The 13,322-nt window shown below is 36.0% G+C and overlaps 3 protein-coding genes across 12 annotated transcripts; 1 reads left to right on the top strand and 2 right to left on the bottom strand.

The window, feature by feature from the left end:
* Positions 1 to 1,972: 1,972 nt before the first annotated feature.
* On the bottom strand, positions 1,973 to 5,158 carry LOC121782327 (COP9 signalosome complex subunit 5a-like). Its single transcript, XM_042180128.1, has 6 exons — positions 4,659 to 5,158; positions 3,857 to 4,138; positions 3,603 to 3,750; positions 3,370 to 3,452; positions 2,477 to 2,554; positions 1,973 to 2,386 (listed from the first exon to the last, which is right to left on the bottom strand). Exons 1-6 carry the CDS (start codon positions 5,058 to 5,060, stop codon positions 2,297 to 2,299), a joined length of 1,083 nt encoding a protein of 360 aa, XP_042036062.1. The 5' UTR covers positions 5,061 to 5,158; the 3' UTR covers positions 1,973 to 2,296.
* A 744-nt stretch (positions 5,159 to 5,902) lies between these two features.
* On the bottom strand, positions 5,903 to 10,453 carry LOC121780544 (protein KAKU4-like). Of its 5 annotated transcripts, none has more exons than XM_042178133.1 (9): positions 10,210 to 10,453; positions 8,913 to 8,977; positions 8,220 to 8,334; positions 7,683 to 7,777; positions 7,452 to 7,573; positions 6,865 to 7,139; positions 6,664 to 6,726; positions 6,449 to 6,519; positions 5,903 to 6,345 (listed from the first exon to the last, which is right to left on the bottom strand). In XM_042178133.1, the coding sequence occupies exons 3-7, from the start codon at positions 8,237 to 8,239 to the stop codon at positions 6,702 to 6,704; spliced, it is 537 nt and encodes a 178-aa protein (XP_042034067.1). In that variant the 5' UTR covers positions 8,240 to 8,334; positions 8,913 to 8,977; positions 10,210 to 10,453; the 3' UTR covers positions 5,903 to 6,345; positions 6,449 to 6,519; positions 6,664 to 6,701. The 5 variants fall into 5 exon arrangements, with proteins under 5 accessions (XP_042034067.1, XP_042034065.1, XP_042034066.1 ...); XM_042178131.1 differs by having other exon boundaries at positions 6,893 to 7,139; XM_042178132.1 differs by having other exon boundaries at positions 6,449 to 6,726.
* A 150-nt stretch (positions 10,454 to 10,603) lies between these two features.
* Positions 10,604 to 13,308, top strand: LOC121780935. 6 transcript variants are annotated; one of them, XM_042178594.1, is made up of 5 exons: positions 10,604 to 10,639; positions 10,740 to 10,864; positions 11,485 to 12,370; positions 12,676 to 12,713; positions 12,932 to 13,308. In XM_042178594.1, the coding sequence occupies exons 3-4, from the start codon at positions 11,490 to 11,492 to the stop codon at positions 12,710 to 12,712; spliced, it is 918 nt and encodes a 305-aa protein (XP_042034528.1). In that variant the 5' UTR covers positions 10,604 to 10,639; positions 10,740 to 10,864; positions 11,485 to 11,489; the 3' UTR covers position 12,713; positions 12,932 to 13,308. The 6 variants fall into 6 exon arrangements, with proteins under 6 accessions (XP_042034528.1, XP_042034529.1, XP_042034530.1 ...); XM_042178595.1 differs by having other exon boundaries at positions 11,428 to 12,370; XM_042178596.1 differs by lacking the exon at positions 10,740 to 10,864.
* Positions 13,309 to 13,322: the final 14 nt, after the last annotated feature.

Here is a 13,322-nt window from a genome sequence, read left to right as displayed (position 1 = left end):
AATTCACTTTTTTCATCAACTTTCACATGCACCTTACCTTCTTCATATATGCATATCTAAATCATGTGAAGTTTATTGCCTTTTTACTTCTTCGTTGGAATAAATAAATAAATATATAAACCCTTTTCGTTTCCAATCCTCTAACATTTGAGTCTTAATCATCACAGTTTACTCATATGGAAATTAGTTATTAATAGTAGAAGACAAAGTACCAAATTTAAGTTTCCTGTGATCAGGTAAATTTTACAATTATGCCAATTGTATAGCTCATAATTTTATCTTTAACCCCTAAATGAAATCATATTTAATAGTACTATTTCAAACACACCCATACTCGAGGGTTACATGAAATCACTGAATATTAGGATTTTTTAAAGTAATCAATAAAGATAATTAAGCAATTAAATCAGCTCCATTCCAATTGGAATATGAATAGTTTGACTGCAATTCCTTATAGATTCTAAATTGAATTGAACTGTGCTATAGTAATTTTCTTTAAACCAATATTGAGCTTTGAAAGAATAAATTAAAGAAAGAAGGTCCAATTATTCCTAACCTTTAAGTAGAAAGGAAAAGGACACATTAGTAACCTTTTGATAAAATGGAACTTATATGTACCAAATATGATCTTCATCCAATAAGAAATTGAAATACTTATTTGATTTTTTTTGCCTGAATACAATATTAATAAAGTTCATCCAAGATCATTGATGATTTTGTTCAAGTGTATTAATGTATTCTAAATGAATGTATTTTATTTAATTGGTTTTTGATTAGTGGGAGTCTTCTTCCAAAGTACCTAAAACTCAAGCTTTATAAAATGGAATTATAAAAGTACCAATATTCAAGGGACACATTATTATTATTATTATTGTTATTTTTTCTTACAAGACGTGTTTGATTCTTAGACGATGTAAAGGTACATATAATAATTGCAGAAAACCAGAAGAGTAGGCTTTAATTATTTTGCTTTTTGTGAAGGGCTAAAATAGTTATATAAGAAGTTAAATGGAAGATATAGAGAATCCTGAGCAAAAAGCATCGGCTCATAACAACCGAACTTATTGGATGCTGTCTAAGGGAATCGTGTTCTTCTAATCTTACTTAACTTTTATGTCAATCATCTCAATATTCCACCATACCCAAATTAAAATAATAACAAGCTTTAAAAGTGAAATATTGTATTAGTATCCTTTATCTGGCTAACTCTGATATTTTTAACGAACTTTGAAAATAAACTTAAAAGTTAAAACTCATAAACTTTTAGATTGACGTCAATATTCAAAGGTCAGGTCACTCTTCAAACCTGGATTTGCAAGACATATTTTATCCTATTAGGCCTCTCTTATTCAACGTTGAATTCAAGAATTAGGGCGTCAAAACGGCATAATTTCACGTATAAAATAAACTAAGCCATATCCATTTCACTCCTGGCAAGTAGTAATAGTCTATAAAAATATTTCTATATGGGCTGCAAGTTGGAAAAAATCCACTTTCAAAAGTTTGTGATTTTTAAGACCCCAAGAAATACCACAATTTGCCCAAAGTGTATTGTGGGTTTTAAGACAACTTCCCCTTCTATATAAAAGTAGTAGGTATTGTCAGATTATGATAAAATTGAATTAGGTTGCATGAGGAATATATGCGACGGATCATATTCTTTTGTAGCTAGTACGAATAAATGGATCATTATTAGATCAAATGAAATGCCACAGCCACTCAACATGCATTCCACTATACATTAGTCCTTTATTCACTGGATTGACATGACCCAACTCTAATTCTCAAGCCATCAACATTTCTACCTAAGTCATATATATCCTCATCAATAATGCTGACTCGTGTATGCTTATTATTTTACATCCCATCTCAAATGTCTCATTTAATTTGAGCAAGAATATAGAAACACAAAAACTTGTCTACTAGTCTGGGGTTATTGACTGGAAAATACTCAAAAGTCTCAGCAAGTTCATGGCCTCAAGAAAAACAAAATTAAGTATATGATGTTAAGAGACAAGAGAATTTCAAACGAGCAGATGTGAACAGCCAAGAACAATGTTGATAGAGCCATTTACAGACGAGAATAGACAAGTCTACTACCAATTCGAGAAAAAAACATAGATGTTCAACATTTTCTAATTTTACTTTGACTCCCCAGCAGCACCAACAAATTCAAAAGTTTCTGAAGCCACCTTCTTGAGCTCCAATTGTGTTGAACTCAGAGGTTTGCTATACCAGACAGTGAGAGGAAGGGCCATCAACTTATAAACTAGAGGGGTTTTACCGATGCATTGGCTCAGGTTTCAGTCATTGCTTCAGGACCGTTTGGGTCAGTTTGAGATTGACTGGGTTGCCCAACAGAGTTGAATAGAATATCCTTGATGACCTAACAAAGGGAAATAAATAAAGTACTGATCAATTCAACGCCAAGCTTCTTTGCAATTGAATTATGATAATAGAGAAGATTGCAATTTACCTGTGACATTAAACCGTGAACCTGCTCCACAGTTATCTTTGCACTATCACGAGTAATCTTGTTAAGTTGAGATTCTTGCTGAAAAATAGCAAATCCACAATCAGCAATAAATGGAAGTAAATGAAAAGGAGTTTGGTTGCAGTAAAACATTTTTCTCTTTGTGCTTCCTATATATGATCAAGTAAATGCGCAAACACAATTTAAAAGTAAATACATGTATCTTCTGACATCTGAAGAAATTAATCTTGGAAAGATTACAGAATTGGATCAGTGTTAATGATCAAGCAAGAGCTGCAATTTTGGAAGTGCTAAAGAGCTCCATGGCAAATGGATCAGAAAGGAAATGGAAAAATGACTCAAAATCATTACATTAAGATATCACATGATAATGGTAAAAACTTGGCGCCCTTGATGAATGGATGCATCTTCTTTTTAGTTGACAGCTATATAATAACTCATACTGCCATACCAGTTAGCAATTCTTAGTTATGAAATACACAAAGTAACACGTTTGCTGAAAGAGTGAAAGTGTATCATATGAAAACTAGGATTGGAAGTGTGTTTTAACAAGTGAAAAGAAAAATACTTAAAACATATATTCAGATACTGGGATTATGCCTTTTTCAAAACTAAATATTCAGATACTGGGAAACTGTTGATGTGTTACAAAAGGAAAAGTAAAATGGATCTCCGATTCTTGTGTTTGAGAACTTCAAAGACACCGAATGACAAACAAATGAAAATCGATAACTTCATGGAGTTTGTGAAAGATAATAACTTCCGGTGCATATGCATAGCTAATAGGGCAAGAAAACACAAACTCAAAGTCTCAAACTCAGGCCAAGTAATTCTAGGAGAAAAGGTCAAATGTTGGGTGGGAATTAGTGACCGACCTCTTTCTTCCTTTGAGGTGCTATTACCAAAGACCCAAAGCCTGAATGAGCAATTTGAGTTTCAGCTTGCTCAATTTTCTCAGCTGCATAAATCACAATCTTACCTTAGTACTATAACACCAAAGAATAACATCTACTATCTGAACCGCATGCTGGCTAAAAACTCAGCTTCTTTATGCCATTAACATAATGGAGCCAAGAAATAATAACATTAGCATGGCAGCAGTAATTACCTAAATCTGATATCTGACCAGCAACAAAGTCTGCATTACCAAGCCAAGGTGAAGAAGAAAGGGTGTTCACCCAATACTTGTTCCACAACAGATCCAATAGATGAGAATCAAGCGATGACTTGAAATACGTGATGTCTAACGAATAATACTGTACAATTCAGAAAATTAACAAAATTCAAAAAATTATACATACTATGCATATAAAAATAGTCATATTAAAACATACACACGTATAAATATCATGGGGTGATCACCTGCTTACAGTGCACACCAAAGTCTTCGATTTTGTTCAAAGGGATGGTCTGATACTCAGAGACTTGCTCATCTGCAGGTTTGTAACCTTCGGGGTATGTTCTAAAAGCACCAATCTCCACTTTTCCAGCAGAAACTGTCCTTGTTGGATCAACAACAACTGCTAGGAACGGCTCCTGGTATTGCTGGTTTAGCATTTGTGTGGAAACATCTATACCAGAAAGCCAGCAGCCATAACCTGGATGGGAGTGGTACCACCCAACTACATTCTCTAATCGACCCGCCTTCATCCATAAATTCAAAGTTGATTACGTAATACCATAGAATCAAAGCACTGACGATAATTAGTTTGAGCAATAAATTTAAATGTCTAAATATTCGTAAATGTGCTATGTATGCTTAGCTTTTTCGAAATAATTCTCCCCCTAGAGAAAACAGCAAATGTCTACATATTCCACACTAACAAACCTAATTTCTGTTATGATCATATCCAAAATCCTCAAAATACAAAATCAGATACATGGTTCAGGAAAATACTCCTGCCACTCGGAGTGATTGAATAATTAAACTTTCAGGTAGTCAGGAAAACAGAAACAGACTATAAAAGGAACTTCTGCAACAATGGCATAAAAATCGTGCCTATTATTAATAAAATTACTGCAAATTGTACTCTTGAACATATCTATACCATTCTCTCCAACTTCTCAGATATAACAAAATAACTATAAACCTATATTTTGCATTATCTCCCAATCACAAACACAGAATAGATTCAAACATAGTGAGAGAAAAGTTTGAAATTACCCGTTGGTTGGTTTGCGAATAATCAACCATGTACTCATAGGCATCGGCCTGCGCATTAACCCTAGTTTCGGTCCCCTCAACGGGAAGGGCAAAAGCGTCCATTACGATTATAGTGTCGCCGTCGGTTTTCCCCTGCATGAGTCCCATGACCTCGATGGTGCCGCCGGAGCGAGCGTGCACCACCATCTTGAGGAGCGCGAGGGCGGATACCTTGACGCGCTTGAAGTAGTTCGGGTCATTCGCCCAGGGCTTCTCCTGCTGGCACTTGGCCTGCGCCGCCTCGTCGTAGAAGAAAATGGCGTCGGAGGAATCGGAGGAGGAGTTGGCGGCGCTGGTTGCGACAATGTTGTTCTCCAATTCCCACGTTTGGCGAGCAATGGTGGCGGATGGAAGGGGATCCATTGTTGTCAGTAGAGAGAGAAAATCGGAAAAGTGCTAAAACCCTCCGGCGGTGGGAGAAAGGGGTTTATTTTCGTGGGGAAAAAAAGACAAAACGGAGTTGAAAAAGTGTTAATTCAGTTTGTATAAATACTGTTCCATTTTTTTAGGTAATGAATTAGTGTGAAAAATATAAATATCACTTGAATGAAATCAGGGGATTTAGTTATTCCAAATAACCAGAAAATGAATTATCATAATCAGGTTAGGGTAATTTTCTTAAGTGGCAATTAGATTATTTAAGGGAAAATGAATTTGACGAGTGGCAATTTTTTAGTCTTTAATTGCGTGGTTACCTTCATAACTCTTCGAGTTTTGGAAACAATATAAAAACCTACATAATTATTCTATCGTCAAATTTGAAATATGAAGATTGATACGATAAGTAAATCAAATTTTTATGAATTAAAACAATGAAGCAATTTATTTTTTTTTCGATCACTTATATAGAGGAATTTAATTATATCGAGCCAGAAAGATAGGTAGATATAATGTAGGTATTCCATTTCCTTCAAATCGAAATGGATTAGTTAAAAGATGATAAAATAAAAGTCTTATTTATAAATAATACGAGTTTTAATGTATATTTAATAAAATAAAATAAAAAGAAAGAGAATAAGAGGTGAGAAATAAAATAGAAAAAATGGCACTAATTATCATGGATGAATTTTTCATGGACAAAATAGAAGAAAGAACGAAAATAAAAGATGAGAATTAAAATAGAAAAGATGTGACAAATTCTCATGGATGAATTAAAATAGAAAAATGAATGAAGAAATATGCTAATATGAAATATGATGATGTAATTATTAATAATAATAAAAATAAAAATAAAGGAGTAAGGTAAAAAGTGATGAACAGAGTACTTAGCTGAATAGAAGAGAAACTAACTGTTTTAAGTGTTGACATATCATCTCGCTAATGACAGGAACAAACTTTCAACAAAATCATCCTACATAGCATATACAATCCTTCTATTCGGCCAAATACTCTCAACAACACAATCCTTCTCCGCCTCCCGACGTCGTATACTTACCTCTTCTATAGTATTTACTTGCATGCCTTCCTACCAAATGAACTAGTCTGACAACCACTCGTCGAAGTGCTGGCTTTACTCATGCTCGGGACTTCCACGTGAGATTCGCTCAAAAGCTGACAATTACCTTCGATAAGGTTGATATTCACATTTGGAGTAGATGGCATGTGGTTTTCCATTTGATCGTTGTGCTGAGTTACGCCTCTTGACAAACTGCAAAATGGAATCAAGGTTTGTTTGGAGCAGAAATCACATATGTGCTAACTTGGTTTGGGTACAAGAATGAGAGGAATGGAAGACTAATACATCAATTTACCTGACTTGAGATGATAACAAATCATGTGCACTCGGCAAGGGAATGAGCTTAGACGCAGAACATTCTCGAACCTTGGGAGCCAATTAACGTAAATGCAGATGTTTCAGAGTGCCATCAAAATGCCCCATGGCAAGGTGTATTGTTCCGCAAGCTCAAAAGATGTACCAACAACTTACTACAACCTCCTTAGGAAAACGAGAAAATATCCCAAGTACCTTGTTAACGTGGATTGGATGAGAGTGCTACACTAGCCTTACTGCAGTGCCTTGACTTTAGATCTAAAAGAGCCAAAAAATCATATAATTCAGTATGTTGTTCATATATATATACACGTATAGGCCTACTCCACTACCTAAAAATATTACCCACTAATAATTTCTCTTGTGTACGATGCATTAAGTTAAGTTCATGGCTACCTGATATTTACGTTATGGAACAACCAACCTGCTAGACAGCTGATTCCTGCATCTACAAAGTCATCTTGATTATGTATCCTTAAAGACTGTGGCTCAGTCAATCCCTCTCCCACTGCAAATGCTTCAGCAGATCCTATTTTGATTTGTGCAGCTGCAAAGTGCGATGGATCAGGTTTAGTTGATGGACTGCAGACCGTATCTTCTTCTGCCCTTGAGCGCACTCTCTGTAGTTCTTCCTGAATATTCCATGATCCAAAGGCAAAAAGCCTCCGGTTCTACACATACCAGACGGACAACAACAGAATGATGGTCAACATCAATGAGAGCAAAACACAACAAAAAATTCGGCTTGCAAAAAAACAAAAGAATGACAAGATGCATAGTAATCTTGAAACTTGAAAGATTGTAAAACTCAAAGAGGAAGCAAAGAAAAATAATCTCATCTGAGTACACAACAGGCAACTATTACTGACCAAATAAAAAAAGAAAAAACAAAACCATTGATGCAAAATGGTCAAACACAATTATTCTCCATTAATCTTATCAACAACAAAGAAACAATAAGAGGAAGGAGAAGAATCACCAACATGTTTAATCATTGTTGAATTAAGGTTGGAGGACCCCTGTGCCAATTCTGTCACTGAACCCAGCCCTGCCTTCTTCTCTTGGAACCATTTCTTAGCTTGCTGAACAGCTTTATCCAAAAGATCTGCATTTTATTTTCCATAAATATAAGAGTTGTATCAATGAATGCCAAAACCACATAGGAAGAGTTTTTATACTTTTTGAGAAAGCAATATCGTGATTGAGCTTGTTACCTGGAGAGCCAACAGTAGAACTTTTTCCCCCTGCTTCGATTGACGAGTCTATAACCCGTGAATTAAGAACCTCTATCAACATATCACGCTCTCCACTAATAAAATTGAAAATAAAGTTTTTATAAGATGGCAACAGATGTGAGAGAAAGATCAACATTATCAGTGTACAAGTAATCCATCCACAGGTAACATTTTTCCCATGAACGCAAACTGCAAACAGTAGCAACAGTCAGAAGGTCCATAAACTGCATTCAAGATTCTTGTATCTATTTGTCAAATGCAGACTGTATAACAGAATTGAGACCATTTTACATGTAAACGCATTAGCACAAAAACATGATAATAGCAAAAATTAAAGTTCTGAGGAGTGATGCACATTAGTATATGACTGGAGCTTTCCCTAAACTGAAAATTTCACATTGTATCTTATTAAATTTACTGAAAACAGTCAACTGGCGAATATCAGGCAATTTTACGTTCTCTTTTTTTCTGTTTGGAGCAAAATTGAGCAACCACAATTTCAGATGATAATGATACCTTGAAAAGGTTTGCCTCATTATAAGCTGTTAATCATCTTCTTGGTTTCACTCATCCACAATTTCGATTGAGGCTCTTGTCCGTGTTGCATCGTCTCTGAAGAAGTCCCAATTTTCTAATATAACATGAACAAACCGTCAGAACATTTGAATTCCAACAACGCATCCATTAGAATCAATTACTGAGATATTCTTGTTTTCTAAAAAAGCAATAAGGCAAAATAGGTGAATGTTGCCATGTTCCCTTCCCACCATACATGCACAGTGCAGTAAGTGTTACATTACATGTACAAGTGCTTCACAACTTTCACCTCATTTCATACTAGTAGACAACAATTTCCTGTCATTAGGGTAATAATCAATTCAGACTCAAAACATGGATTACTGATCAGATGCAAAAGTGTACATGAACTCTTTAAAATCACTCCTATACTTTTCTTTTTCTTGGTAAAGGATTTGTCCGGGACCTAGATCCTTCTACTTTTATGAGAATAAACTGATCAATTAATAACAAAGAAAAGACTCTCATCCTCTAACAAGAACTAGTGCGTCCTAAGGCATAGCTGATCCACAAAAGAAAAATAGAAGTTCATAAACAACTTTTTCTAAGAGGAAACATGTCAATTATTAACACTAGGCTGACTCGACATCAGTAAGGTCTGATAAATGTGCATAAAAATAAACAATAAATTACCTCGATTAATATAATTTCTTGATTACATGGGAGCTTAGGAAAATTATCATTGACTATATCATCTTCTGTCCACATAAAAAGAAAAATGAAGTAGGTGAATACTGAATAGCAAACAAAAGAAAAGAAATTTTACGTCACTAAAATAATGAGCAAAAGAGAGTAGTATTGTGATGGAATGGAACGAAAATGAGATGCATACATGTCAGTCAAAATGAAGGCAGGTAAAACAATGTTCATGAATTGAATATGCATGAACTAATGATGAATAGTAAAATTTAATGATTAAAGACATGATCATGCATATCGACTGAATTGATGCCTTATATTTTCTTTAAGTAATATGTTTAGGGTTATAATAAATGGATGGACAGGGCTTTAGTTTCCGGACTCCTAGTGTTTGGTTATTTAGGATGACTCGGTAAAGCTCTGGTTAGTTGAGTTGACAGGTTTTTCTAATTGGGCATGAAGATCAGAAGGTTATCTTCATTATCGATGTTGGGTGCTTGGGCTGGCTCTCCCTTGAAGTAGGAATATGTGATAATTTCACCTGTCTCTCCCTTGAAGTAGGCATATGTGATAATTTAACGATGGATTATTAAAACCTCCTGTACCGATCATTCAAAATCATTTTGAACAATAACTGTCTTTCTTCTATAATTATGACTATCCTAGAGAAGCATAATTCGCTAGACGACACATTCATTTAACATGTTTATTATATTATGGTTTCTTTCTGTAGCTTCTTCATTGTAGCCTAATGTTACCAAGTCTATTCTTTCTAAGAGAAATATAAGAGAAAATAAAAGGAATAAATAGAAAAAGAAGAAATCAAAGAGGAGTCTCATAACTGAAGTAGATTTATAATTTGATCTTCTTCTTAACATAAGTTCCACCATTTCCAGCACTAATCTCCTACCTAACATCTCAATATTGCTTATTTCGCTTTTGCAATTCTACGTGTGGATGTCATCTCCTTTAGTCTAAGAAACTACTATTTCGATCAAATCAAACAAGGTAAGTTCAAATTATGACAAGGAGTACAATATCATGCAATTTTTACTCGACATTCTACACCAATTGCCGCTTCTGCCAATCCTACATCTACGGCATGAGCAATTCAACTTCGATCCAGCCAGGATTATCTGAGAGACGTTATGCGCAACGAAAGCATATATACATTAAGTTACGCACATTGAGCAATAAAACATACATAAATGCACAACTATACGAAACAACGGCGCCAATAGGAACATAAAAACAACAATGACGTGAAAAATGAACGTAGATGAAGGAGCACCTGAAGCGCAATCCTCATCTTCGGAAGAGGAAGAGCTGGACTCGGAGAAGATGGCGGAAAGGATTTTCCCCCCGCCAGAAGCGATGGCGCGGGCGGAGGGAACAACTATACCGGAAAACCAGCTATGGCTTTTCGGCAGCAGACTGGGCGGAGTACGATCGTAGGGAGTGGCGGTGATCCGCTGCTTCCGGCGGTTCCTCACAACCTTGCCGCCGGCGCCAGATCGAGTATTACCATTATTTAATTTTTCTAACAGTTAATGCATTTTGAATCTCTACAGATTACTACTAACCTTTATATAATTACGCTATGCTTTTGAAATGACAGAAATACCCTTAACCCAGGCATCAAAATTCAACAGCATTCCATCATCTCAAGTTTACTTTTCCATTTCCAGACATTGTATTTTCAGTAGCTTTTAATTGACCAGGTTTTCCTCCTCTCTCTCCTCCCTCTCTCGCTCTACTACTTAATTGCGCATGTACAAGCACGCGATGTTTATGAATTCTTTTTTTTTGTCGTGTGTTTAGTGAGATGGTTGACTCTTGGGTAAAAGTGAATTGGATGATTTGATTCTTGCGCGGTTGCTTATCGTTTCGTTGTGAAATTGCTGAAATTGTTCGCCGATTGGTTTGGTGCTGCTTTGAACTACTTTGTGAGTGACATGATTCTGGTGTATTTTGCTTATTTCCCCCTAATTCATTTTCTTGAGATGCATCACTGAGAAGCGAGCTCCTTTTAATCTGTAATATGATTCACTTTTTTGTGTGAAGAAGCTAAGGAATGATTTTGAGGTGAATTCATGTTTCTATGGCATAGTGAAGTGAGCAGCTGATAATCTGGTTGCCCTTGTTCAATGGAAAAACAGAAATTGTGAAGTGCTGTGTATATATATACTATTTTGATTGATGAGATTTTTATAGAATACAATCCTTTCTGATATCAAGATGAAGGGGGATTTTCTTATCTTGATCGTGGAAATGCAAAGCTTGAAACAGTTGTAATACTATAGATTTTGGGGAAATTTGAGTAAACAATGATAATTTTTCGAGCGTTTGTAAATGATTGTGTTTTGTGAGTGCTTGGTGGAGGCTGATGTACTCTCGGGTCTGGTTTTGTTTTATTACGACTATGTGCAATCACTAGAGTCTAAATTTTTTTGCCTACATCTGCTGATTTTCAACCCAGAAATCTATAGCTGTGTTTTAACCTTCTTAGGAAGAGTTTTGGACTTGAAGCATCATGCTTACGGGAACTTAATTTTTCGGTCTCCAGAACTCATGGTGGAAGGCAAGAGTTCAGGACAAAATACACTTATGATGGAGGAGATTCAGTTGTATACCAACTGGGATGATGTGATGTGTTCCATATGCTTGGACTTCCCTCACAATGCTGTTCTTCTCCAATGCGCATCATATGAAAAAGGATGTCGTTCCTTCGTATGCGATACGGATCATTTGCATTCCAATTGTCTGTACCGCTTCAAACAAGCAAACGGGGTGTCACCGGAAGGCAAGTCTCCAAGTACTGCTGAAAATATACTGTGTGCGGGTTCAGAATCCGACAGCAAACCAGCTTGTCCTTTGTGCAGAGGAGAAGTTACTGGATGGGTAGTCGTCAATAAGGCTCGTAAGTATTTGGATGAGAAGAAACGTTGCTGTGAAGAGCAAAAATGTCGATTTTCGGGTACTTATTCTGAGCTCCAAAAGCATGCACAGGTGGAACATCCTCATGGCTGCCCTTCAAAAATAGATCCTGCACGGCAGCTTGATTGGGACAATTTTCAGCAGTCTGCTGAGATCATAGATGTGTTAAGTACTATCCATTCGGAAGTTCCGCGTGGAGTGGTTCTTGGTGATTATGTTATCGAGTATGGAGATGATAACTCTGATGATTATGATGACTTCCCTAGAAATGATGGAAACTGGTGGACATCTTGTATTCTGTATCATGTTTTTGATAAGTTTAGGGCATCTAGAAACCGAAGAAGATCAAGAGTCAGTGATGCTAGAAGAGGAAACCTCCGTCTGAGTTTTGATACTTCAAACTCTGATGTGGGTTCTGTGTCATCTGCGGAATATGCAGATTACAGAGCTGACGAGACTGATGACGAATATGTGAATGCAAGGGCATTATCCAGACGAAGAGTTGCAGAACATAGGTGAGCATAACGTGCCATGTGTTTCTTGATAGATCAAATGTGGTATTTCGTATCTATTAGTTTGTCATTGATAGAACGATTGGTTGACACTAGAAAAATATTTTACTATCAAGTGTCCTTGTATTTACCTGGATATGAGACATGTCTAAAAATAATGTTTAAGCCCTTAGCAACTAACGTCTAATTCGTGATCATTGGGGACAATGAACCAGTTCAAGTTGTATAACTGACCACTTGAGTATATTTCTATCGCGTGCAAGTTTTTTTTTCTTTTCTGCACATTCACTGGATTTTTTTCCTCACAGCTCTCGAAGACGTCGTTCCCGCTTCTTTCACAACTAGGGTAAGCATTCACCAGGAATACTCCTACATCATTCTCTTGCAATTTAACTTTTAATGAACCTGAATATCTTTAGATACATATCATTTTTTCAACTTCTTGAAGTTATTACATCAGATTTCATTTGCAGTGACGTACAACTACCCTTGTTCTGTAATTCATGTTAACTCCATTTATATATCATACACTCTTGGTAATCCCTTGTAGTAATTTTGCAACAGAATAGAGTTCATCATAGGTGTGGAACGGAAAAGTCAAAAAGCTTACAGATCTCAGTCGGGCTGTAGGCAAATAGTAGATGCCAAAGTCGCATTGGCAGAGTTGATGATGTAAAACTCTCAGGTTGGCATGATCAACATATCAGATTGATGTTCCTCTTAGGTCACTTGTTTCTTATACTTGGATTGCAGGAGGAGTTTCTCGTTGTAGAACTTTAACGTGCTCCGTTTTCTAATAATTGTTTAATTCTACCCCTTGTTAATATTTCTTACCAGACTTCCATAGCTTCTTAGATGACTGTATGTCTGAATTCCACTACTGCTAGAATCTCTCTGTCAATTGGAACAATGTTTATAAGTGGTATCATTTCATTTCATCATCTGAACGCCTTGT

This window comes from Salvia splendens, chromosome 20, assembly GCF_004379255.2.
Source record: "Salvia splendens isolate huo1 chromosome 20, SspV2, whole genome shotgun sequence".
Lineage (NCBI taxonomy): Eukaryota > Viridiplantae > Streptophyta > Magnoliopsida > Lamiales > Lamiaceae > Salvia > Salvia splendens.
This window is presented reverse-complemented; position numbering and strand designations above follow the sequence as displayed.

Coding starts and splice junctions, on each gene's coding strand:
- LOC121782327 (XM_042180128.1), bottom strand. CDS start 5,060: ATGGATCCCCTTCCATCCGCCACCATTGCTCGCCAAACGTGGGAATTG. Junction 3,751..3,856: donor TTGGTGTGCACTGTAAGCAG/GTGATCACCCCA, acceptor TGAATTGTACAG/TATTATTCGTTAGACATCAC. Junction 2,555..3,369: donor CACCTCAAAGGAAGAAAGAG/GTCGGTCACTAA, acceptor GCTATTTTTCAG/CAAGAATCTCAACTTAACAA.
- LOC121780544 (XM_042178129.1), bottom strand. CDS start 8,239: ATGAGGCAAACCTTTTCAAG. Junction 7,140..7,451: donor ATTCAACAATGATTAAACAT/GTTGGTGATTCT, acceptor TGGTATGTGTAG/AACCGGAGGCTTTTTGCCTT. Junction 6,727..6,892: donor AGGAATCAGCTGTCTAGCAG/GTTGGTTGTTCC, acceptor TGGCTCTTTTAG/ATCTAAAGTCAAGGCACTGC.
- LOC121780935 (XM_042178592.1), top strand. CDS start 11,271: ATGATTGTGTTTTGTGAGTGCTTGGTGGAGGCTGATGTACTCTCGGGT. Junction 12,371..12,675: donor CGAAGAGTTGCAGAACATAG/GTGAGCATAACG, acceptor TTTTCCTCACAG/CTCTCGAAGACGTCGTTCCC.